General features: G+C 41.8%; 1 protein-coding gene across 3 annotated transcripts in view; it reads right to left on the minus strand.

Annotated features, from left to right (window-relative positions):
• FAT3 (FAT atypical cadherin 3) overlaps positions 1 to 26,889 on the minus strand; it is a 719,190-nt gene that overhangs the window by 141,120 nt on the left and 551,181 nt on the right. The window contains exons 6-8 of one of the 3 annotated variants that reach the window (XM_059068671.2): positions 9,933 to 10,247; positions 7,402 to 7,612; positions 6,921 to 6,989 (exon numbers count right to left, since the gene is read on the minus strand). In XM_059068671.2, coding sequence (XP_058924654.1) covers positions 6,921 to 6,989; positions 7,402 to 7,612; positions 9,933 to 10,247 — 595 coding nt within the window. The remainder of the gene's footprint in view (positions 1 to 6,920; positions 6,990 to 7,401; positions 7,613 to 9,932; positions 10,248 to 26,889) is intronic. The other 2 variants (XM_067038291.1, XM_067038292.1) reach the window with 2 other exon arrangements.

Raw genomic sequence — 26,889 nt, forward strand, 5'->3', positions numbered from 1 at the left:
AGAACAGGATAAAGAGAAAGGGGAGGAAATCTAGGCTGAAAGGGAAGTAAGCCTTAGGTCACCATGCCTATTTCAAAGGGAACGTTTCATGTTGATAACCACATGAAATGAAATGTACGCCTGATTCAAGTGTCTTGAATAACCATCCTAATGAGCAAAGAAAAATCATTTGCTATCCAGTGGTATATTATGAAAAAAAAACCTCTGCCATGGAAACTTTCAAAGAAAAGACATAAAACTGCCTCAGACTGTGTAGAAGGAAAGATGGGAAAGCAACTTCTCAAGCCATTTCTAGTGGGTATTAAATCATATTTTAAATAACATTTAAAATCATCTTTAGAATGTCTTCCTAACCAAGATTTTTACTTTCTTAAATTTGAGTACTATGTTTTTTTTGGGGGGGTGGGGTGGAAGAGGGTCAATTATTTTGGAAGGTGAAAATGTGTAGGTCAAAGTAAAATAGAAACTACACAAACTATAAGCCTTTGATTTGCTCCAGTTTAAAGACAAATATAAATGAAATTTAGAGAACATACAAGCAAAGATTTCCAGTTTCAGTTACTGTTTCAATAGGGCAATACTATTTCCTCTCCCTCATTGCCCTAGAGTCACATTTTCCTCAGGGCCCTCCCTATACAGAAATACATCATCGTTTCATGTGCTTAGTGGCATAAAATTTACATATTTTACATATGGCATATAGATTGTGCACCTTCTTATTAGTCATTTTTTTAATCAAAAAACATTTTTGGCTTCTTTTATGCTGGTGCTTTTTTATTTTTATTTTATTTTGGAGTATAGTTGATTAACAATTTTGTGTTAGTTTCAGGTGTACAGCAAAGTGATTCAGTTATACATATACATGTACCTATTCCTTTTCAAATTCTTTTCCTATTTAGGTTATTGGAGAATACTGGGCAGAGCACAGGGAACTCCCCTCAATATGGTGGTGGTTTTTTACAGTTTTCTCTCCTCCTGCATGTGTGTTTATGTGTGTGTGTGTATCTCCCCCATTCACCTTTATTGTTTCAAATACTCTAGAAAAGTTGAAAGGAGCAGGGGAGATAGACAAAGAGAAAGCAGATCAAGGTGAGCTTGACAAAGAAAGCCTGTGACTGTCTTTCCATCCATCAATAAGGCTAGAGGCCTCTAATACTCACTTCTAGGGCTTTAGCTCCTAGTTAAACCAAGATTTCATGTAAAACCAGGTTCCCCAAATCTTCCCTGAGTTTTAAAATGAATTTCTGACAAGGGATACAGAATCTAGACCAGCAGTTCACCATCAACCCTCCCGCAATTTCATAACCTATCACTTAAGCCTCCCATTTCATGAACGACTCCGTCTCTCTCCCCCAGTCCTTATTTTTCAAGCTCCCTTTTAGCCTGAAAGGTGATTTCATTTTGTAGGAACTCATGTCCAATTCATCTGGGGTGAGACTATTAAATGGAAGGAGTCTGCTTTCACTAGCAGCATTCTGTTTAAAGAAGATGTGCTTCCTCAGAGCCAGTAACAACATGCAAAGCCAGAGTGTGCTGGGGCAGCAGCGCTGGGCTAAACAAAGGGTGGGGAGGAGGGAGGACACTGCGGAGCTGGTCTGATTTCAACAAAGTGGGGAATTAAGAGAAGTCACGGCCTGAGCGTTGCTGCAGGGGTGTGAGGCAGAGATGGCTAAAAGCGAGGTTGTGAACAGCCCACATAACAGAGAATTCATGTCAGGGACATTTCTTTGACCATTTTCGGTCAAGACGGGTGTTAAGGAGTAAACAAAGAGCACGAGAGGCGTGTTGGATTTCTATTGGATTCTAAAGTTAAACACTGCAAGTCGGAGTGTCCCAAAAAGCTTTGAAAATGGGACAGGAATGAAAATACTTTGAGCCAGCAGCTACTGCTGGAATGTACCGGGCAGCAGGGTGTTGGGCCATGATTTAGTTAAGTTTTTCTTTAAAGAATCACCACCTCTCCATAATGAGATCTAATGCTGACTATCTCACAGTTTTCCCTTTAGAGAAGCTTCCGGGCCCCTCCCCTAGCTATGATTCCTATCCACTCTACGTGCGATGGTAAAAATACCAACCAAAATCTAGTAGTCACCAAGGGAGACGAGCTATGGGAGAGGCTTCCAAAACACCGAGCCGCTGAATCTCAATGAATTAAGGGAGTTGTTCGCAAGCTGTTCATTCAAGTTCAGCATGTTACACCTAACTTAAGGAAAAATGTTAAACGCCATTTCTATGGTTTGATCATGAATAATTTTCTGCCTTGGAATGAAGCAAGCACAGTACGGGGCTAAAACGGATATTTACATGGAAGGCAGGAGACGCAGGCTGGAGGTGGGAAACAGTGGTAGGAAGGAAAATCCTGTCTAGAACCTGGTTTAAAATTCATTTTCGTACAAATGATCATATCCGAAGCTGTTTTAGGCTTTTTATTATTTTCCTAAAGTCTCTTCAGGTTCCTAAGTGGTTCCTATGGACCACATTGTTGCTATGGAGAAAAGAGAGGCATGTTTGGGATCCAATTGGAAGAAATGATGTCAACTGATGACTGAGCAAGAGTCATCCTGATGGAGGATGAGCTGTATTAAAAATGGGACGCAGGGCTTCCCTGGTGCCCCAGTGGTTGAGAGTCTGCCTGCTAATGCAGGGGACACGGGTTGGAGCTCTGGTCTGGGAAGATCCCACATGCCGCGGAGCAACTAGGCCCGTGAGCCACAACCACTGAGCCTGCGCCTCTGGAGACTGTTCTCTGCAGTAAGAGAGGCCGCGATAGCGAGAGGCCGGCGCACCAGGATGAAGAGTGGCCCCCGCTCGCCACAACTAGAGAAAGACCTTACGCAGAAACGAAGACCCAACACAGCCAAAAGTAAAAAAAAAATTAAAAATTAAAAATTAAAAAATTAAAAAATAAAATGGGACACAGACATGGCTTTTCTTGGGAGGGGTGGTGGGGGAGTTTTGTGATAAAGAAATCGGGCCATGAGGTTAGAGAAGACCCAGAGAGACGAAGTGCTAGTCAGGGTGCCATCAAAGACTTTAACTTGCCTCTTTGATGGAACCCTATTAAGGGATGGCTCCATTAGGGACAAGGTTCTCTAAGGACAGGTATAAGCTTATGAGACAGAAGCAGTCAAGAACCCAAATTCTGCAGGAACCTATGACAAACTAAGGGCCCAAGCAGTCCTTCTGTACCTGCAGCACAGAAATGTATTTCTGCTAGAGCTGGACCCATGTGTTACCTTGTACCATCAGAGGATTATTTTCAAAGAACAGCCTTTCTCTTCTCTACGTATTGGGTGAGGCAAATAAACAGAGATATTTTAAGTGCTTACTGTCTACAAGGAAAACAGTTTTTCTAGTCTAAGTCAGGAGAAAAGCTAGAAAAGTGGGTGGTAGCATCCCCCATCAAACTGGAGGTAAAGAGGAATTGTTTGAAGTGTGTAATAGCGGTGATCTTTACAATACAAATATTTGCCCGTGGGATAAGGATACAGGGACCAGATTGCATGCACATTAGAGAGTATGTAAATCAAGATGCTGCTGAGTTGAAATCATAGTCTCCTGAGAAGTGTGAAGATATGTGATAAAGCCACAAAGGATTGTGGGTTAGTTTTGTTCCCTTCATTTTCTTTCCCTTTTAACACAGGGAAGGAACATGCTGTGCAATGGGCTGTTTAACCACAGAACAGCTGAACTTTATAATGTTTCCTTTTAATTATAGCTTTCATAACTCGGTTACAAGTGGGCTTCTGTTTCTGGAAGCTGAGGAGAGTCCACCTCCGTAACATTGTAAGCAGTGGTCTCTTTGGAGGCACATGAAAGTATCTGGCAGGTCCTTGTTGGCGGGGTCTGGACTTGGGAATGAAATCTTGCTCTCGACGTGGTTTTTGTGAATTCATATCACGGTGGGAGGAACAGAAATGCAGTTAAACAAGATTCAGGTAGATTTCAAAATATGGAAATGAGGAGACAATACTCTCAGGGGAAAAGGCATGCTGGAACACTATTTCTGCTGATTTAATGAAATTCATTAGTTATAGCATTTGCAAGCTATAGCTGTTAGGCCGGGAGGTGGTATTGTCTATAACCGTAAGTGTCTGTATAGGTGTCTATCCAGCTATAGTACACTGCTATGTTGCTTAAGTACTCAGAAGCACTTTCCCTCTCTCTCCTCTATGTTAGCCTGGCCAGGGAAGATGCTTAGGTAAGGAGGAAGGGAAGAGACAGAGGAGAGTTTCAGTGGCCAAGGATAAACAAGCAAGAAAGCTTGAAAGGAAGAATGAAACATCTGAATATGATAAAGGAAACAATAGGTTTTTAGAGAAAGGGAAAGGCGTTGTCAGCAGGTTGAAAAAAATATGACTCTCTTAGATCAGAAAGGATTTTCAAGAGGGGGATTTGGTGGAAGGAGGACCATATCCATTCTGAGTGCAGCCAGCACCTGGGGAAAAGTTTGTAGTTTCGCCGTGAAATAAAGAGTTGACATTTCAATATGTTGGCTGGATGCGGGGATTGAAATAAAATCATGTTCTGTTTGAGCATCTGGACCAGTAAGTTCAATTTGCAGGAGAAGCTTGACTAGACGTTACGAGATATACAGTGAAATCTGTGATGGAAGTATCTAGACTGGAGGAACAACCCAGTAGGTCTTCATTAAGAGAATTACTTGTGTACTAAAACTGAGAGGATTCTATAAAAAGAGTATAGATTTAGGAATAAGGATGGAGAAACATGAAAACGGATGCCATGTTTTTGATTATGATTCCTGGATATGGATTTGAAGCAGCTTAAAGGGACTACTTCCAGTGAGGACTCTCATCTGTCAACTGCCCGTCTCTTCTTGGACCAGTCCTCATTTGGTCAAAGGTGCTGTGTTGCTCAGGCTGGGAATACAGTGAAAGGTCACACTGACTCTGGATGGGTCTCAGGAGGCATCAGTAGTGTTAACACATGGGCTGCCTGGGGCATCTCCATCGGTCACCATTGTTTAATCCACTCACCGTGGATGGACATCAAAAGAAGCATTGGCAGGAGGAAGGAATCAGGAGGCAAAGACCTTGACCTTAAGGGTTAACATTAAAGCTAGGATAAACACAAATGAAAATGTACACTAGCACTAATAATGCTGGCATGGAATTCATGCAAGTAAGGTTACACGTAGCACCACTAGGCATGCTTACCTATACACACCATACACACACATGCAGGGATGCTGAAGAATTGCAAAAGTGACTGGATAACTAGTGTCAGGTGATTGGTTGGACTGAGCATCAGTGAAGGCTGTGCTTGCAAGATTTCTGACAAGAAGTGCAAGCGAGGGCATCCTGGGGTGGGTGGGATATGCTGCATGTCGGGAGGTTGCATGCATGCATCACACAAGGGAGAGAAGCGGTGTTGTCAGGCTGTCGAGGTGCTTGCAAACTGGAGTGTCAGGGGAGGAGGGAGATGAACTGGTGGCTGATGGCAGAGGGCAACTCCTCTCACATCTCGGGACAGCACGGCAGGAGCCCTGCAGCCTGTTGGCTTTCCACTGTACTCTTCCTCGAGTTATTTAAAAGAAGTCATGATTGCACCGGGGACACATTGAGACTGAGATGCATCTTCTGTGACTGACTGAGGGTGGTTCTGAAGGAATCACCAAAGGCGACGGCACAGACAACCAGGCGATGCATAGGTGTGACCCTCTGTTTCACCAAGAAAGAAGACACTGCAGTGGATAATAAATTAATGACCTGAAAATGACTGAGAAGATACAGAAGCCGAGACATCTTTCATGGATCAGAAGAGGTTTCACTTCAAATGCGTTAAGTGGAAATGAAGACGGAGTTGAAAGTTTGGGAATGAGGATGGTCCTGTACAGGGATGGTGTGATTAATGCCCATTAAGTAAAACACAGACGCTCTACTGGCATTCCATAAAATGAAATAGGTAGAAAACAAGCCCTTTCTTTTGGGAAGTTCAGAGGACCCTCTACTGAAGTTTGATTGGCGGACATGGGGCATTCTTTTTCTGTGCTTCATTGAAACAGATGTTGAATGTTCTAAATGCTTTCCCCAGACCCAGCCATTCCTGGGAAGAGAGGCAGGTTCCTACCCATCCTATCCAAGCAGTGACATGTGGAAGGAAATGATTCCCCCAGACCAGCTCTCTACATTCACTGCATTCCACGGAGAACCGTGGGAAGTTAGCTCCAGCTCGACACAGTGTCAGATCCAGGGCTGGCGCACACTCTCTCCCCTTGTTTTGTGTCCTGGCCCTCAGCACTTATTTCCTCTCCACTGCCTCTCGCTGCCTGGTTGTGGAGGGCAGTGGTGCTGTTTTGCCCTCTCTTTTTGTAGCCTTGCGTGCTTGCTTGCTTTCTTTCAAGGAATTTAAAGGTTGACTTCCAAGGTCTATCCTGCCTGCATCCATCTGCTTTCTGTATTTGGCTCTTATGGGAAGCTCTCCCTGGCTATATATCTAGGTTGCATTTCCTGCCCTTCCTATTGTGGACAGCAGCCAGGGACTCTCCCGGTGGGGCTTTCTGGTCTACGAATGGCACTCCTGCTGCAAAACCGAGGGGTTGGGATCTATTTGAATTTACTTTTCAATTGGAAAAGGCCCAGTTAAACCAAGCTACAAAAAGATCAAAACAAAACAACAAAAAGCCCACATACCTCAAAAGCAAAGAAAAAAATTTTTTTAAGAAATCAAAACAACCCCCCACCCCTGCCCCAAATCCAAACCCATCAAACCTCAAACAAAGGAGTCACTGGATATGAGTAATGCAATAGCTGTTAGAGGCATGTATGAAATTTGTGGGCTGCACTTCAGCCTGTCACAGGCAGTTATGAAAGATGTAATTTAATTTGCTTAAAAAAAAAAACCCGTAAAAGGCAGATTGGATAGCTGTATTTTAGCAAATGTGTTTGCACTAAGGGTACCTTCTGTTGAACAGTTCTGCCCACAAGCTGTCTGTAGAATATAGAACATCTCTCGAGCATGCTTGCCACCTTGAAGCAGGGCAGTCGGGAGCAGAAAAAAAAAAAAGAACAGAATGCAGAAAAAGGTGAAGAAAAAGAGAGAAATGAAGGACAGCAAGTCCAGTACCATCAATACATTTAGAAATGAGATTAGCCAAGTGTGACAATAGAATTTAAATGACACACAGAAAGACATTAAGATTGCAGTAAATAACATACTATGGAAAATCCAGCCAGAGAGCACTTTCTGTTCAGCTTAGCTACAGAGTCAGAATGAAAGCACAGGTCGATTATTCATTTTACTGGCTCTTTTGCATTCCAGCACTATACATCTTTTAATCTTAGCGCTAATCGTTGTGTTTTTTGTTTGTTTGTTTGGTTAGTTGCTCTGAACAGTCAATGATTACATTGCCTAGTACTGCTCTGGAGGACTCGAACTTACCAACGATGTCAAACCACAGAGGGGTGTTAGCTGGCTGCACAGACACCACCCCTACAATCTCGGTGACTCTATCGCTTTCCATGACTGTAAAGTTATAAAATGGCTCATCGAAGGTCAACGGCACAGGTGAAGGAGGTGGTTTCTTAATCCATTCAATGTGGAGACGGGCCGTGGAGGACTTCTGAGGGCGGCCATTGTCCACTGCCTTTATCTACTCACACACGGAGAGAACAGAAAGCTGTCTTAGAGCCCGGATCCTGGTGGAAGTCTCGATCTGTCACTTGTATGTTGTTGGGCTGAGAGTCCATCCTCAGCACAGGGTCAGCAAGGGGAAGAAGAAAGTGGAGATCTGGAGAGAATGGGCTCAGGAATTGGGGAAAACAACTTGGTCACATGGGGGGCCCACACCACATTTGCCAGAAAGTGATTTGAATCACTGCCAACCTTGCAGATGTGGAAACCTTGAAAAATAAATGGTGCACTTACAAATTTTAGTGCTTTATGGACATGAATGATAGTTACATGAGTAGCAAGAGCTAATTTGATTCCTTATACCTCTGGTGGTAGTGTTGGAAAGGGAACAAAGTGCATCACATAGACACATAGAATTGTCACATAGGATTCCAGGAGGATAATGGGAGGGGGTGTGGGAAAAGCATCAGCCTTGCAAAATTCGTCTCAGAGGCCCTTCAGTTACGCTAACTCTGAAGGGGTGAAAGAGACCTCTCTTGGTAGAAACATGGGCTCCCCGAGCCAGTGGGGTAAGGAAGAGGGTGTTAATGACTCTTCTTTATGGTCTGATATAAGGACTGAGAAAAGCATGTTTCCTTGCTCAGATATGCAGGGTTAACAGCTGTGGTGTCCTGGATTTACATGTGTGTGTTGGGGGCAGGGGGAATGCAGTTAAGCCAACAAGTAGACATCAATGACAGAAATTTCAAAATCAAAATAAAAAACGGATTTAAAAATATTACATCAATGAAAACATTTTTAGGAGCATAGCTAATAGTTATAGTCTTTAAAAACAGTGATAACTCATAGCTCCCTAATGCTATGTTCATGGATGATCACTCTGCCCCAGAAAATTCCTGTGAGATGAAGGATGTTTGAAGGTAGATGTCTTAGGTAGGGTTTCCTAGGAGCAGAGTCTGAGATAGGGATTTGCGTACAAATGGTTTCAGGAGGAAGTGTTCCCAGGAGAAAGGGAGTGAAGAAAGCAGGATGGACGGGGAAGATGCTAAGCAAGGGTGTGGTCTCAGTTGAAGTCTAACCTCAGCCTGATCCCAAAGGGAGCTCTGAATAATTGTATCAAAATGTTGGATCCACCTGGAGGCAAGGAGGTTGGACTTTTATATCTGGTGTCAGTTAGTAGTTATTGGCTGTGGGCTGCTGGGCTGGGGTAGGAGTGTGGAACCTCTTGGGCCAAAAAGTTGAGCCAAGGATGACTCTCTGGAGAAGGGGGCAGCTGTGAGCCCTTAGCAGCCAACACTCATAACAGTTGGGGGATGTCTGCACCAGCCTGATAAAGGGGATCTGGACAGGGTACCAACAGTATCCACTGCAATCCACCCAGTCCTCAAAGATTCCCATTGGCAAGTCTCACACAACTGCAACAGCACATATTACATGAGAGCTGCTAATGGTAGAAACAGGGCTGTTTATTATTATTATTATTATTTTCTTTTCTCTGCTCACTCTTCTGGATACATTACTGAGCAGGGAAAGGAATCCAAGTCCAGACCATAGGAGCACAAAGGAAAATAAATGCACTCTGACTATCCTTTAAAATAATAAACGATTGACCATACACAGTGGAGAAGGCTGAAGACTAAGAGAAGGATGGCAGATGGTGCTAACTCTTGACAGTTGTTGAGACCCTGGGAAGTGTCCATCACCTGTGAGGCTGAGAAGTCCTCCTTTGGGCATAGGCATTACAAGTCTAAAGTGGTTAGGGGTGGGAAGTGCAGGCTGGCACCTTAGGTATGGGAGTTTAAGCCTCTATTTGAGATGGTGCTCATGTTTGTTTTTATTTTTAATTTTCTAACAATGAAAAATTTAGTCATTTTTTACTTAAGTTTTTTCACTTTTTACAGAATGAGCCTAGCTATGATTTGTGTCTCACAACTTATACAGCTAAATTCATGTTTTAACCCATTGTCAACAATTACAAGAGTTGTTTTCTTTGGGATATTTTCAGGACATAATGAGCGGTGGGAAGGTTATGTCACTCTGCTATTCCCCTTCCCTCAGTTTACATCTATGCTCAGTACCTTGAAATGATCTGGGGCCACAGGAACTGTAATTGAGTAAATGATGGAGCAGGCTGTGTACTGGGAATGGGGAGTTTGGCTGATAGGACACAACCAAAGGAAATGATCTCATTAAGAATATCACTGAAACAGAAAGTAGCCTTCCACTGTTGTGTGGCTGCACTTTTTACGCCAGAGATTTTTTTGCTTAAAAAATATACATGACTAAGAAAATAACTTCCTCCCCCGCATTAATGTTATTGAGGTTCAGAAAAATCTTACCGTTAGAATGTCATAACTCCCTGCTGTAAATTGCTTTCTGGAAGAAACCATGCCAGTTTTAGGGTCAATGAAGAACTTTCCATCATCATTCCCATCAACGATACTGTAGGAAATTTCTGCGTTTGGGCCCTCATCTCTATCAAATGCAAAAGCCCTATAAATGGGTTCTCCCCTCTTCTTCCGGTCACGTTCTGGCAGCTTGATCTGGTAGACCTTCTCTGGGAACTGGGGCTTGTTGTCATTTTCATCCAAAACCTGAACCACCACCCAAATTGTTGACTGTTTTGGAGAGAAACCACCATCTGTCACAGTCACCTGAGTTTTGAAAGAGAAAGCATTTTACAATTAGAAAAGAGAAAAACTTTTTTCGCCAGTCTTTCCCCTGTCACCCCATGAAAGGTCTATTCTGTGCCTTAGGGCATCTCAACTTCTCGTATTCCTGTAGTTCATGTCAAATGCATAACTCTTCATAGTTCATCCATAAAAGCAGGGAAGGACCTAAATCCAGTAATGGAAATCATTGCTGAAAGGGTAGGAAGGAGGCAAGGATCTTATTGTGGTGTGGAGTGGAGAGGGAGAAGAAATAGGATTGACTTTACGAAATGTGTCAGATTATATAGCTGTAGCAGACTTAAAATATGCTCCCCTCAACAGACACAAAAAAACAATATAACCTTTATTATATGTTAGCCCATGAGTATTTCATCTAATTATTGGGAACTGCTATCAGCATCCGAATTCTTTCAGTATTCATGTTCTTTTCTTTCTTTTCCATCTTCTTGTAAAATTTGTGATTTTTACATTGTCACCAAACAAAAGGAAAACTCTGATGTATACTTCACAATTCTGATGGCTGGTTGTAAGCACCTTTGACAGTTAAAATATGTTTTTAACAGTCACAAAATATTTTTTTTCCTCTTTGGGAAGTGGAGGGGGATGGCCAACCCGTTTCCATATCTGAGATGTTATTCTTATGCATGTCTGTGAAAATTGAGAGAAGAGAGAAAAGAAGAATATGTAGATAAGGAATTTGCATGGCAGATGTAAAATGTCTTTGAGTCTTAGTGTGAATAATCTTCCTCTTGGTCATAGTGATGATAATTATTATCATATTAATACTTAATATGCAGATGGTGCCATATAAGCACTCTTCCATGTATTATCTCATTCATTTTCCAAAAACACTTTCCTCAGTAAGTGGAGCAGTTTTGTTTATTTGCATTTTGCAGGTGAGAAAACAGAGGCTTGAGGTCTCATTGTTATTAAGCCTAAAGTCAGGTATTGAACTTTTGGCAATTCTTGATATTGTGTTTAACCACAAAATCTAGAGGAACCTCTACTCAATCTTTAAATCATTACCTTGAATAAGACAGCTTATTACCTCAAAATACATATTTGGAGGCTGGAAGGAACATAAAGTTGCACTCAGCATCAATACGAGAAAAACAACAGTAAATTACAGCCCCTGGTCATCCAGTTTTCCACCTAATGAAGCAACCTGACAGGAAAAATGAGGGAAAAAAGGCCCAAAATGTGGAAAAACAAATTTATGGCTTTTTACAAAATGGAACTGCAATCTAGTTAGGTTCCTCTTACAAGGGGCTTAGGAGGATGGATTTAGTAGACTTCAGATAAATTTTCATAGGAGTTCTTGCTTTCTTTGAAAAATCCATCACCCTGATACCAAAACCAGACAAAGATATTACAAAGAAATAAAATTACAGACCAATCTCACTGATGAATATAGATGCAAAAATCCTCAACAAAATATTAGTAAACAGAATCCAACAACACATTAAAGGATCATACGCCATGATCAAGTGGGATTTATCCCAGGGATGCAAGGATTCTTCAATATATGCAAATCAATCAATGTACTACACCACATTAACAAATTGAAGGATAAAAACCATATGATCATTTCAATAGATGCAGAAAAAGCTTTTGACAAAATTAAACATCCATTTATGATAAAAACTCTCCAGAAAGCGGGCATAGAGGGAACCTGCCTCAACATAATAAAGGCCATATACGACAAACCCACAGTAAACATCATTCTCAATGGTGAAAAACTGAAAGCATTTCCTCTAAGATCAGGAACAGGAGAAGGATGTCCACTCTCACCACTATTATTCAACATAGTTTTGGAAGTCCTAGCCATGGCAATCAGAGAAGAAAAAGAAATAAAAGGAACACAAATTGGAAAAGAAGAAATAAAACTGTCACTGTTTGCAGATGACATGATACTATACATAGAGAATCCTAAAGATGCCACCAGAAAACTACTAGAGCTAATCAATGAATTTGGTAAAGCTGCAGGATACAAAATTAATGCACAGAAATCTCTTGCATTCCTATACACTAACGATGAAAGATCAGTAAAAGAAATTAAGGAAACAATCCCATTCACCACTGCAACAAAAAGAATAAAATACCTAGGAATAAACCTACCTAAGGAGGTAAAAGACCTGTACTCAGAAAACTTATAAGACACTGATGAAAGAAATCAAAGATGACACAAACAGATGGAGAGATAAACCATGTTCTTGCATTGGAAGAATCAATATTGTGAAAATGACTATACTACCCAAAGCAATCTACAGATTCAATGCAATCCCTATCAAATTACCAATGGCATTTTTTATGGAACTAAAACAAAAAATCTTAAAATTTGTATGGAGACACAAAAGACCCCGAATAGCCAAAGCAGTCTTTAGGGAAAAAAATGGAGCTGGAGGAATCAGAATCCCTGACTTCAGACTATACTATAAAGCTACAGTAATCAAGACAATATGGTACTGGTAGAAGAACAGAAATATAGCCCATGGAACAAGATATAAAGCCCAGAGATAAATGCATGCACCTATGGTCACCTAATCTATGACAAAGGAGGCAGGGATAATCAATGGAGAAAAGACAGTCTCTTCAATAAGTGGTGCTGGGAAAACTGGACAGCTACATGTAGAAGAATGAAATTAGAACACTCCCTAACACCATACACAAAAATAAACTCAAAATGGATTAAAGACCTAAATGCAATACTGGACACTATAAAACTCTTCAAGAAAAACATAGGAAGAGCACTCTTTGACATAAATCACAGCAAGATCTTTTTTGACCCACCTCCTATAGTAATGGAAATAAAAACAAGAATAAACAAATGGGACCTAATGAAACTTAAAAGCTTTTGCACAGCAAAGGAAACTATAAATGAGATGTAAAGACAACCCTCAGAATGGGAGAAAATATTTGCAAACAAATCAACGGACAAAGGATTAATCTCCAAAATATATAAACAGCTCATGCAGCTCAATATTAAAAAACAAACAACCCAATCCAAAACTGGGCAGAAGACCTAAATAGACATTTCTCCAAAGAAGACATACAGATGGCCAAGAGGCACATGAAAAGCTGATCAACATCACTAATTATTAGAGAAACGCAAATCAAAACTACCATGAGGTATCACCTCACACGGGTTAGAATGGGCATCATAAGAAAATCTACAAACACAAATGCTGGAGAGGGTGTGGAGAAAAGAGAACCCTCTTGCACTGTTGGTGAGAATGTAAATTGATACAGCCACTATGGAGAACAGTATGGAGCTTCCTTAAAAAACTAAAAATAGAATTACCATATGACCCAGCAATCCCACTACTGGGCATATACCAACACCATAATTCAAAAAGATACATGCACCCCAGTGTTCATTTCAGCACTGTTTACAATAGTCAGGTCATGGAAGCAACCTAAGTGTCCATCAACAGACACATGGATAAAGAAGATGTGGTACATAAATAGAATGGAACATTATTCAACCATAAAAAGGAATGAAATTGGGTCATTTGTAGAGACATGGATGGACCCAGACTGTCATAGAGTGAAGTAAGTCAGAAAGAGAAAAACAAATATCGTATATTAATGCATATATGTGGAATCTAGAAAAATGGTACAGATGAACCAGTTTGCAGGGAAGAAATAGAGACACGGATGTAGAGAACAAACGCATGGACACCAAGGGGGAAAAGTGTGTGGGGGGGATGAATTGGGAGATTGGGATTGACATATATACACTAATATGTATGAAATAGATAACTCATAAGAATCTTCTGTGTAAAAAAATGAAAAATCCATCCAGTTTCCTTCCAAGTTTATTTTCCCAATTGGTTTGTTATGTTTTACAGAAGAAACATGTAAGGTCATTAGGTGCCAAGGCTGGATTTTGACTCTTGAGCTAATTCCTGGACATGGTAAGTTCTGGAGAGGCATGTTTTACTGCTGCTGCTGAACTAAAATGTTATACTCCCAGGTGAGCTGTGTTGACCAAAACATGTTGATTTCCTGGCTGCTGAACTCCTCTGCCTCTCTTTACTGCTTGAACGGTCCCTTTTCCAAATCCAGACAACTCTCGCTGTCATTACCGTGTACAAAATCGCCTCCTCATTGCTTGTCAACAACTCCCTGCAGTGGGCTCCGAGGTGGAACTCTGGGGCTGCCTCAGGGCCAAGTGGCTGCCAAGGAACAGAGAGGCCCTCCTGGCTGCAGTTCACTGCTCATTTGAGGATCCTGTTGCTATAAAGATGCTTCCTTTCAGAGTTGACCTGGATTTAAAAACCCAGGTCCTCGAGGTATCTGCTTATAGGCAGAGAAGGGTGGCAGCTGCACAGGCTCCTGAAGCAGCCTCTATGCACGCAATGGGAAGCAGGCACACCTACATCACCTCCTTTTCCTGAGTACCAGCTCTCATGCTCCCTCAGGCCACGCGGCCATCCTTCAGGTGCTCCAACACAGTGTCTTCCATCTCAGGACATTTGCACATGCCGTCCTCTCCCCCTCCCTTCACTGGATCTTGCCTACTCATCCTTTGGATCTAGCTGAAATGCCATTTCCTCAGAGATGCCTCCTTGACCTCACAGACCAAGTGCCGGCCCCCCACTCTCTCCGCCTCCTGAATTATGTACTCTAATTCACCCTATAGTTTTCTTTTGCAACACTTACGGTTGTGGAAATTAATTAAATACATGGTTCTCCACCAAGCTGATAGGCTGCATAAGGGTAAAAACAGATTTTTCCTTTTTGTTCACTGCTCTCACCTTTGTGTCAAGCCATGCTCCATGTTTACTTATTTAATAAATTCGACTCTAACTCAGGTCCTATTTGGACAAGATCTTTAGCCAAAGCTGTCTCACCTTGTCAAGCCTTTGTAGATCATTCAAGGCCCTTTATGAAGTCACCCCAAGCTGCCTCTCCACCCATAATGCCTCCATTTCCTTACCCAAGGCTTTAACCACCACCTGTTTGCTGATCATTCCCCGATATGCACTCTTGTGTCTAAACCATGTTCCCTATCTCCAAGCCAATGCGTTCAACTATTTCCTAGGAATCTTCTCTCTGGACCCTCACATGCACCCCAACCCCGCAAAAGTCACAGACAAATCATTACCCCTCAAACCTCCTCCTCCTTCCATTTGTGTTGTCTCAGTGATGTCCACCCTCCAACATTCACTCACACACTGGTCTGCACCAGAATCCTGGGCATCCATCTAGTGTCCCTGTTCTAACTATCCACATCCGAGCAAATGTGGTGGCCAGCAGGCATCTCTCACGTGCACCCCTCATGCCAATCTTTTCTGCCATACTGCCCTGGAACAGGCCTCATTTGCATTTGCTTGGACTCCCACAGGGGCCTCCTGGTCTCCCTGCCTCTAGCCTTCACCTTTGTTGTAAGGCGTTATTTCTTCCTCAAAAATCTGATCATGTCACTGACCTGCATAGCATTTTTTCAGGGGCTCCTTGAGGCTGAGGATGTGGCCTGCCTTGATTATCAACATGTGCTACCTGCCCCTTTCCACCCTCCATGCTCAGCTACACGGTGAGCCTGGGGGGTCCTGAGTATGCCATGCTCTTACACCTCCATTCCTCTGCAGAGCTGTTGTCTCCATAGAAGGCCTTCTTTTGGGAATACGTCTGACTCATTCCAGAAGCTTCAATTCAAACACTCCTTCTGCGAAGCCATTCCTGCCTCCTGCAGACTGCTGTAGACGCCCTCACTTTGTTCCCACTCCACTACGTGCATAGTTCCAGGATGCTAATTATCATCTTACAATTTTATGTGTCTGTTTGCTTGTTGGTCTGTGCTCAATCCTTCCAGACCATGAGCAACTTGAGGTCAGCGACCATCTCATTCCTCGTTCTGTTCTGACACCTGGGACAGTTCTAAGTGCCAAATACATGTTGTTGAGTGAAATTGAGAATTAATCGACCCCAAATTCTTCCCTATGATAATAAATGGAGAGAACATTCAGACAGTTAAGGGTCTCTGCTTCTTTATCTGTAGGAAATGAAGAGACTGATAATGTAAGATCTCCCAAGTGCTTTACGATTCTCTGAATGGGGGTCATGTAGAGGTAGACACAATTTTAACTGTACACTCTGGGGTTCATACCCATCTTGCATCACTGAGAACATTGCCGATCCCATGATTACTAATAATGATTTCTAGCTACTTCCAAAACTGTGCTTGCCACTGTGGACACTTGTCTACAGTTTACTCAAATGATCTATTTGTGTGTTGGCTCCTTCAGGACACTGTGAGTCACTCGAAGGTAGGAGCCTTGTTTTCTTCATCTCTTTCCTGGAAACTAGTGTACTCTTGATAAACGTTTGCTGAGCTGAACTAACTCAAAGTCTTAATGTCCGTTATCACTCCTCTAGACCCACTCATGTCTCCAGCCATGTTGGTACCTGGAATATTAATTGTTGATAATTCCATCAGCTCCTCAGACTTCACACTTCATGCTGCCCTAGACCTCAGCCCATCACATGGAATTAGCCTATATGGAAGGAGGAGCTGCACTGGAGACCTAAGCCAAACTGAGATGAATCCCCATTATCTCCTCCTCTGCATCATTTTTCATTAATGATGCAAGGAATTAGCCATTGTTTAGAAACTATCCATGTGTCCTCTCACTCTGCCACCCTAACCTAGATTTTCTGCTCTCATCATTGATCAATAGTCAGTGGTTTGGCAATTAATCAAAGTTCTGAAAGATTAATTTCTTTAGTTATTTACAGCTAACAAAAAGAACCAGGAATAACACAGTACCCCTGAAAGGACAGCGCAGCCTGTTTCAATTTTCTATGATACCCTTGTGGTCTGTGAATACCAGGCAGAGTCAGAAGGCAATCAGCATGGCCCAATGCATTATGATGACAAAATTACAAAGAGGAACCTGTTGTTAAGTCTATCCATGGAAGATGCAAGAGCTTTATAGGACCAAAAATGCATCAACATTGAGAATTCTGGAGTTAAGGCAGCTGGTGGAAGGCCATGTTTCTCAATCATTGAAACTGCCTGATGTATTTATTTTAGTTTTACCTCTCCATGTAGTAGAATATAAGCACATAAGCTGCCTGAGAGCCGAGACCTTGTGTTTCATCCAATGCCTTGTCCCCAGTGATTATAAGAGTGTCTGAGAATATATTCAATATTTCTAAGATGAAGAGTTCAATTCTGTCATTCTCTTCAACGCTTTATTTACCAAAAATGGCTATTTCTAGACCTCTAACAACTGGACTGCCAGGGAATTCCCCTACATTTAAAATTGTAAACCTCTCTTCAGGAATTACATCTCTCCCCCGCTCCACTTTATATTTGCCTTTCACACTTTATATCATCTGATATATTATATACATTTCACATATAAGCTTGTTTATTGCATGTCTCCCTCTTTAAGAATATGAGCTCCATATATGCATGGATTTTCATCTCTTTTGTTCACAGATATTTCCTGAGCATCTACAACAGTGGATGTAATAAGCATTCAATAAATGTTTGTTAAATGAATTAATAAAATATCCATCCAGTGCCTTCTAGGTACAAAACTCTTTTCTAGGCAAATTGGGACATCAAACAACCAACCAATAAGTGAGCATGGATTCCTATCAAATTCACCCTCCCCCTTGCCCCAATCCTCTGCAATGTTCCCGACCTGCAGTCATCTGGCCTTAATTTAGATATTTTCAAATAAGAAGAACGAATCCCTTATGAAGCAGTCCACTTGTTGTTTGATAGGTTCAATCTTTCCAAAGTTCTTCTTCTTATTGAACCTCTTTCTATCTACCTATTCTTAGCCTAGACTGACTGTAGCTTCCTATAGACTACTTTTACTCTTTGTAACTCTACAGAAAAACTCAAATTCCCCTCCCACATTGTCCCAGTTATCTGCTGCTGAGTAACCCCAAATTAGGTGGCTTAAGATAACCATAATCTTTTTATTAACTCTCCTTGTTCTAGGGGTTGAATGGAGCAGTTCTTGTGTGGAATCTTTCATGCAATTCAAGTCATAGGTATCTGGGTCTGTGGTCATCAAACAAGTGTTTTGGTTGATGGTGGCCACTGGCTGGGACCTCTGAGGTCAAGGGGGCCAATATCTACAAGTAGCCTCTTTGTGTGGCCTGTGTTTCCTCACAGCATGGTGGCTGGGCTCTGAGCAAAAGCCCTAAAGGACAGGAAGTGGCAGGCACCAGCTTCTTAAGGCTTGAACCCAGAAACTGGCACAGCATCACTTGATCAATATTCTGCTGGCCAGCAGTCCGAGTCCAGATTCAAGTGGTGGGGTCATAAACCCCATCTCTAGATGAGAAGAGGGTCAAGTAATTTGGGAGCTATATTTTAAAACTACCATACTCATAAATCCTTAAGGATATCTGAGAATCCTCAACCCAGGCTGAAAAAATTCTAATTCATATAATCATCTCTCAGGTCATTCATTATGTATAATGAATTGCTATTCATTATACTGGTTGCCTCTGTCAGGATGTTTTCTTATATACCACTTCCTTCTTAAAATACGATGGCCAGGACAAAACAATAGCATATCAAACTTACTCAGACTTGTGTAAATTGCTGTAGTTTTAGAGACAATCTCAAGTCCATTTATTCAGCTCATGACTACTTATATTGGGTGGCAGTCCTGTTACACAGCTCTGTGACATGACTGAATTAAACCATTTAAGTCTTTTTCTTATGAGAAGCAATAAACTATGTGTGGTTTCCTTTTGAAGGCCAAAGTACAGGATTTTACATTCATTCCTATTCAATTTCATCTTACTGGAGGTTTTGGCTCCCTATTCTAGGCTACTGGGATAATCCTAACGATGCCAGGAAACAGGTATCAAAAGCTTACTAGGCATCGAGGACTCACTGTGAGAGGCACAGCCCAAGCTCCTTTAATTGTTCCTTTTGTTGTTCAATCTCATGAGATAGGTACTACTATTACAACACATTTGATAGACAAAGCAACTCAATTTATGGACTTGTCCAAGGTCACACTGCTCATCATGGCAAGGCCTTGTTTTATTCCTGGCTGCTTGATTTTAAACCACGCATCAGCACACTACAGCCAAATCTGGACACTTGTTTTTGTAAATAAAGTTTTATTGGGTTGCAGCCACACCCATTCATACCATCTATGAACATGTTATCTATGACTGTTTTCCTGCTTTAAAGGTGTAGTTGAGTACTTGTTACCTATGGCTGTTTTCCTGCTTTAAAGGTGTAGTTGAGTACTTGAAGTAGAGATTGTATGGGCCACAGAGCCTAAAATATTTGTTATTTGGTTCTTTCCAGAAAAGTTTGCCACGATCTCTCTTCTAAACCTTGTGTTCTGCTGCCTGTTTGGTTACACGGATATCACTGACTGCATGTCTGCTTTGCTCAGTTCTCTGTGTGATCGTTTACGTTATCAAGATTTTTCACAGGAACCCTGGAGACACTGCCATTTCTATTCTACAGCTGGAGACAATAAGACCCAGAAGTGATGTAACTTTTGCAAGGCCATTCAGCCAGTAAGTGACGGGACGTGGGTTTGCACCCAAGTCAGCTTGGCGTCCCAGCTCCTGCTCTTTTCCCTATCCTGAGCAGCCCGTCCCGTGTAGAAGCATCTGTTAACCATCTGTTTAAAATTCCCTCCCCAAGTGTGGCTTTGGATCAGCATCAAGCTCGTAGCTGTGCTTCTAGAGTCAAGCTTTTCCCTCCTTTGATAATTGGGATCATCTTTGTCCCCAGCCTTGTGGCACCCTTCCTGTCCTCCTCAGTTGCTGAAAGACTGCCACCAGGTCATGGGTCATGGCTACAACTTCTTTCAGCTCTCCAAGACTTATTTAGTGCAGCTACACCTTCTCTTACTATTTTGTTACACGTCTACACCTTCAGCCCCCTCTTACAGAATTCACCATGCCCTTCTCCCTGATAAAAGCAATGGGAGGAAGGAGGGTGAAACTGAGGGGTCCCCAGTGGCCATTTCTGTTATCTTTAACTCATCAGGCACTTAGTGTTTACTCTGTGCACATACTCTTTAAAGTCCTTAATAAATATGAACTCATTTATCCTTATATCAGTCCCAGGGGGAAGGTGGGATAATTATCCCTACACGGCAGATTAGAAAGAGGCTTAGAGGGACTTCCCTGGTGGTCCAGTGGTTAAGACTTCACCTTTCAATGCAGGGGGTGCGGGTTCGGTCCCTGGTCGGGAAGCTAAGATCCCACATGCCTCGCAGCCAAAATGACAAAATATAAATCAGAAGCAACATTGTAACAAATTCAATAAAGACTTTAAAAATGGTTCACATCAGAAAAAAAAAAAAAAAAAGAGGCTTAGAAAGTAAAGTGGATTCAACCTGGGCCAGGGTCTATGCCCCTAACCACCACCCCACGCTGTCTTCCATCTAAATGCTCGTCCCAACTCCTTCCTGTGAACACGGTTGGAACATGCCCTCTCATTGGCCTCGGCACCATCGTTTCAGCTTGGAGCAAAGCTGGCAAGTCTATGGCATGTGGGTCTTGGCTGCTCCAATCTGGCAGCTGCACCCTGAGGCCATGGTAGGCATCAACAGTTCACTCTTCACACCGCAGGTGGGATGTGGCCTCACACGTCTAGGATGAAATTATCCAGAGTGCTGTTACTACCAACCCATCTGCCACTGTCTAGGCTGAACACGCCCCAAATCCCAAATATCTCAGCCTCCCGACTTGGCTGCCGCATACCTTCTGCCCATCTGGCAATACCCCTTCTTCTTCCGAAGTACTCTGTGCCCTTTTTCTGAGTCTCCTGATTGGTCTGAGCTATTTCAGCACCTGATACTCTTCTAAAGCAGAAGACAAAGCTTAAGAGAGATTTATTTTTACCTCCCCCCTGTTTCATTATCAAAAGTCTAAAGACCTGGCTAATAGAGTCTGTGCAAGGAAGAAATCTAAAGATAAAGCCATTTAAACTAAGGCAGAGCTTCCAACCACAGGCGGCAAGTCAGTGTCAGATGTGCTGCAATATTTGATCCTCCTAACTCTTGGGTAGATGCCTGTGACCTCTTACAGCTGGATCTCTAACTGGGGTTGGCCTTTCCCTTTACCTAGAGGTATCATACAAATGTTATCATCTTCTATGTGAACCACAAAGGGAAAATGGTTAGGAAGCCCTGTAATAAATTGCAAATAATGTCACCCTTCTCTTGGATCTGATTGTATTCTAACACATTATGCCTGGAGGTCACTGGATTCAAAGGACACTCTCTCCATGGGTAGGATTTTAGATGCTGGTGCCACTGACAGTTAATTCTGGTGAGAATGCCTATCTATTTTCACCAAGGACCAGTTGTGGAAGGCAGTTTTTACCACTTACCTGTGCTTGGGTGTCTCTATTTATGGTCACCACACAGGTAGGCAAATGGATGAAAGGACCACTGTTGAGTATTTTCTTATCCCTGCCATATGTATTGCAAAACCTCAGGGTAGGAAAAACTCTCTTTCCTTACCTCTATTATATTCAGGAAAGCACAGTCACTAGATGTTAAGAGAATTCAAGAGTACGTGGAGTTTAGACCCCATTCTGCTTCAATCTGCTCACTTTACAGATGAGGAAATGGGTGTAGACCAATGAGCTTCTTAACCCAACATCATATTACTGGCAATAACCTCAATCTTTCCAAGAGATTAGTTCCACAATTTCAAGCTGCCCTTTGAGTTTCAAATGAGGCATACATTCATCAATTCCCAGATATAGATATCTGTGTGATTTCAATATGGCAGAAGCTTTAATTTAGGTATTTTTCAAAAGGCCAGACTCTTGAAACAATAAAATAAATGTATTTAGAGTAGATGTTATGTTTACTTTTCATGTTTACCTTTTATCTTCAAAATCTTTCCCAAACATTAAATCTTTAATCCACCCAAGATAGAAGAGGAGAGGTTGAAAACAACTTTATCTCCCCCTCAGAAGTGAAGCAACAGAGAATGACCTTCTCAAAGAATACTCAGGGGCTGATACCAAGGCAGGGGGTGGAATTCAGACCTGTCTGACTATGGGTTCAGACTCCTGCATTGCTGGGAAGACAAGTGCTTCCTGTTATTTCTAGAAAGAAAACTATGAGCAAACAGTAAATTAGAGGGTAGGTTTCAAAGGAGGAGCAACTCTTGAAGATAAACTTTCTGAAACCCCCAGTATCACTTATATTTTCCATGGAGGAGGAAAAGAAATAAAAAAACAGCCTTAAACTATCTGCCTTTAGATTTATTACATGTAATTCCTCTTATTTGACCTATAATTTGGCGTTAAGAAATCAAGTGGGGATGGGATGGTATCCTGGTCCCTTCCCACCCTGCATTCCCTATCCCATGTTGCTATCTATTAGGTACAGTTGAAGGACATATTCTCAGGTATTTCAGGAGATGTATATTTACTAGGTTGAATAAATTTAGAGAACAATTTGTTTTATATGGGAAAAGTCTCTATCTGAAATTTTTAAAAGGAAGGGATGAGGAATGAAAGGAAAGAAAGGAGGGAGGGGAGGAAGAGATGAGAGGAAGGAAAAGAAAAGGAGGAAGAAAATTTGAAAGTATGCAGTGAAGTAGGGAAGGAAAGAAGGGGAGGAAGGAAATAAGGAAGGCAGGTAGGTAGGTAAGATTTAAGAAGAGGTGAATCTGGATGGAATAGAGCAGTTTTCTGAAGAGAATAGGGTGTATTACCTTCCATACAGAGAAAGCCATTGACAAAGTCATGGAAACAAGAAAATCCATTCACTTGGATAAAGAAGATACAGTGTATATATACAAAATGGAATATTACTCAGCCATAAAAAGAATGAAATGTTGCTATTTGCAGCAACATGGATGGACCTATAGATTATCACACTAAGCGAAGTTAGTCAAAGACAAATATCATATGATATCACTCATATGTGGAATCTAAAAAAATAATACAACTGAATTTATTCACAAAACAGAAACAGACTCATAGACATAGAAAACAAACTTATGGTTACCAAAGGGGAAAGGAGGGATGAAAGGGATAAATTAGAGTATGGGATTAACAGATACACATGACTATATGTAGAATAGATAAGCAACAAGGATTTACTGTATAGCACAGGGAATTATCTTCAATATCTTGTAACAACCTATAATGGAAAAGAATCTGAAAAAAATATAAATATATAACTGAATCACTTTGCTGTATACCTGAAACTAACACAATACTGCAAATCAACTACACTTCAATTGAAAAAAAAAAATCCATTCACTAAATGCTAGGATTGCCAATCTTTGGGGAACAGATTAGAAAAATCTAATGAGAGTTTGCTCCGAACTGTCTTTCAGAAAGTTTCTTTTTCCTAAAAAGTTGTTTTTGAAAAGGTACAAACCAGAGGGCCTCCGTGACCCATGGAACCATGGAACCATGGAAGTTAGGTCTTCAGGCCATTGAATCATACTCTTCATTTTTGCGATCTTTCTGCTTGCCCAAAGATACCACATTACTGGGGAGGCCCAGGACAAAATCTACTCACAATCCATCCAGAGACAGTGTGCCTGTGGTCTGTCTTCTGCAGGGCATTGACTCCTACAAGTCTGTGAGCTACTCCCAGGGATAGTACAGTGCTAGCGCAGAGTTGGTGGTCAGTAAGTATTTGTTGGTTGAATGCACGTTTGAACCTTATATCTCAGGACAATGAAGGCATCTTTTCCTTGTCATGTGTAGACCCAGCAACTGCTAAATGGCAGCTTTTTAAGAAAGATCCTTGACAGATTCACTTTGGCAGTGGCTGCTAATATTACATCTTTGTCCAAATCTCTTCTTTGCACTTCAGGAAATAAAGTATTTCCCAGCCTGACATCTCTTAAAGCTTTTCTTTCCCTGCAGAGAGGTATACATCAGCTACTAATCTCATCACATTTCCATTTCCTTCCAGGCTCATCCACTCATCATTTTCTATTCATACAACTTGCGTGATTCTAACCTTCCCTATCAGCAGGAACTAAACACCTCCTCAAAGTTTATTTAGAATGATGGTGATTACCACACGTGTGCTAACTTCCCCTTTCAAACAGATGGGTCCAATCTGTGTGCTCACATGTGGGCCATTAAGAAAGTTCTGCCATGAACCAAGATGTGACATCACATTAGCCCTGGGAATAAATCCCCCTGCACTATTTCGCAATTCCCCTGACACCAAGGCCTTGGTCAATCAATACACGATTCCACACTCCCCTCTCTGTGAAACAGAATCCACCAGGTATAAATTATAATGGGAAGTGTATATTAGTAGCTTTCCCCTCTATTTCACAGCACCGGACCTCACACTTTACATTACTTTTACCCTGGCAGACTCTCATTCCTTAGCTCTGTTGATGATGTGATTTGGTTGTAAGCTCTAACACTCTCCAGGCATCAGATTTTTGGTCTTTCTTTCCACAGTAAAGGCTTAATGCAAAAATATGGACACTGTTCTAATTATCAGCTCAGGAAACACAGCTTTTCTCCTCTCAGCAATTCAACCTAGGTTTGCAGGGCAACTTAGCGGGTCATTTACTACTTTGTCTAGCTAAAAATATGAATTTTAAAGCTATTAACTTAAAAAATTGAGGCCCATGTGTATGTATGATAGCACATATGGACTAAGGGAGAGATCATGAACTGGGGCCAAGAGATATACTTTTATTTGGCCCATACAGTTTATTGAAAAATTTCTGTCTCCATTGAAAACTAGAGAGATATCACATAAAAATTCAAATGCCCAGTGTCTCCTGAAAAAAATCACAATAACTGGCTCACCCATCTCTATTGTGTTCCTAACTGCTGCCATGTCAGGTGTCATTCATCATCAACACTGTGCAGACATTTTTCTTTTTTGTTTTTCTTTTCTTTTCTTTTTTTTTTTTTTTTTTTTGTGGTACGAGGGCCTCTCACTGCTGTGGCCTCTCCCGTTGCGGAGCACAGGCTCCAGACGCGCAGGCTCAGAGGCCATGGCTCACGGGCCCAGCCGCTCCGCGGCATGTGGGATCTTCCCGGACCGGGGCATGAACCCATGTCCCCTGTGCCACCAGGGAAGCCCTGTGCAGACATTTTTCTTGGAGTAGAGAAATATTTCTCACTATCCACATTCCTATCAAAAATGGCTATAAAAGATAGATGGAGAAGACTGTATATTCAAAGGCAAAAATGGAAGAAAGCATATTTCTTTTGGTAAGTGAAGTACATTCTCATAAGTTTAATGTGCAAACACTCAGCCTGCTACATACTTCACTCATTTATGATGCCCGAGTGGGCTCCGTAGACGTTTGAGTTTGTAACCCTTCGTTCAAGGTCTTGGTAAAAACATCTCTCCCTAATGATAGGATGTATTTGTATTTTCATGTGTGGTAGAGAGAAAAACATAGCTCTTAGCAGAGTCTGTTAAGAGCAATATAGATGCACCTTCATCATCACTCCTTCTCTAGGTATTGTGATTGCAGATACTATGGTTTTAGAATAATTAAAAGTTTGCAAAAAAAAAATTAAGGCATCTTTGGCCATGTGATCATTTAAACAAGAAACGTGAGTCATCTTGAACACTTCTCTTGCTTTCCTCCCACATCTCACCATTCGTTAATTAGGGATCCTGAAGCTGTGAAATAGAAACAGGTGTCCTTCCTCAGGATGGACACAGCCCTGCATCTGGAGGCACAACTTGGTGACAAAGAGTGCAGGCCGGATTCATGCCCAGGGACCACCTTGGCCAGGAGTCCTTGAGCAGGGCACAACCTGTGTCACTCCAATGATAGCCCTGACGAGTTCTACCTCTGAAATGTCAGTTGTAGCTCTTGGTTCTTTCTTATCACTTCTTGGGGTCCAGCTCTCATTATCTCCTGCCTAAACCAATGCACCTGTCATCAACCTGGTCTCCCTGCCTCTGGTCTTGCCTCTCCTGAGTCCATTCTTTAGAAGACCAGAGAATCTTCTAAAATAAAATTCAGATGATGTCAACCTCCTGATGAAAGGTCTTTAATGGCTCTCCATTGCTTAGGACAGATTTCCATAAAATGTGTCATGGAGAACACCAATCCTGCAAGGTGAAGAGGGTCCAGGATCCGAGAAGTTTGAAGAACACTATAGATCTTTCTTGGAGCTTCACAGTGCACATAAGCAGAGTGATGGCTGAGAAAATCTAAGCAAAGAAGCTGCCTTAACGTTGTTTAAACCAGCATTTCCCAAGTTTATCTGACAACAGAACGCTTTTGTTGAGTGATATTTATTAACATCCTTCATATTTGACATTTCAAGGAACATACTTTGGAAAGTGCTGAATTACAGGATAAAGTCCATACTCTTATTATTTATTTATTTATTTATTTTTGGCTGTGTTGGGTCTTCGTTTCTGTGTGAGGGCTTTCTCTAGTTGCGGAAAGCAGGGGCCACTCTTCATTGCGTGCGCGGGCCTCTCACTATTGTGGCCTCTCTTGTTGTGGAGCAGTCTCCAGACGCGCAGGCTTAGTAGTGGTGGCTCACAGGCCTAGTTGCTCCGCGGCATGTGGGATCTTCCCAGACCAAGGCTCAAACCCGAGTCGCCTGCATTGGCAGGTGGATTCTTAACCACTGCGCCACCAGGGAAGCCCCATACTCTTCATATTAACCTACAAGATTCTTTAG

The sequence above is a fragment of the Kogia breviceps genome, chromosome 7 (genome assembly GCF_026419965.1).
Source record: "Kogia breviceps isolate mKogBre1 chromosome 7, mKogBre1 haplotype 1, whole genome shotgun sequence".
Lineage (NCBI taxonomy): Eukaryota > Metazoa > Chordata > Mammalia > Artiodactyla > Physeteridae > Kogia > Kogia breviceps.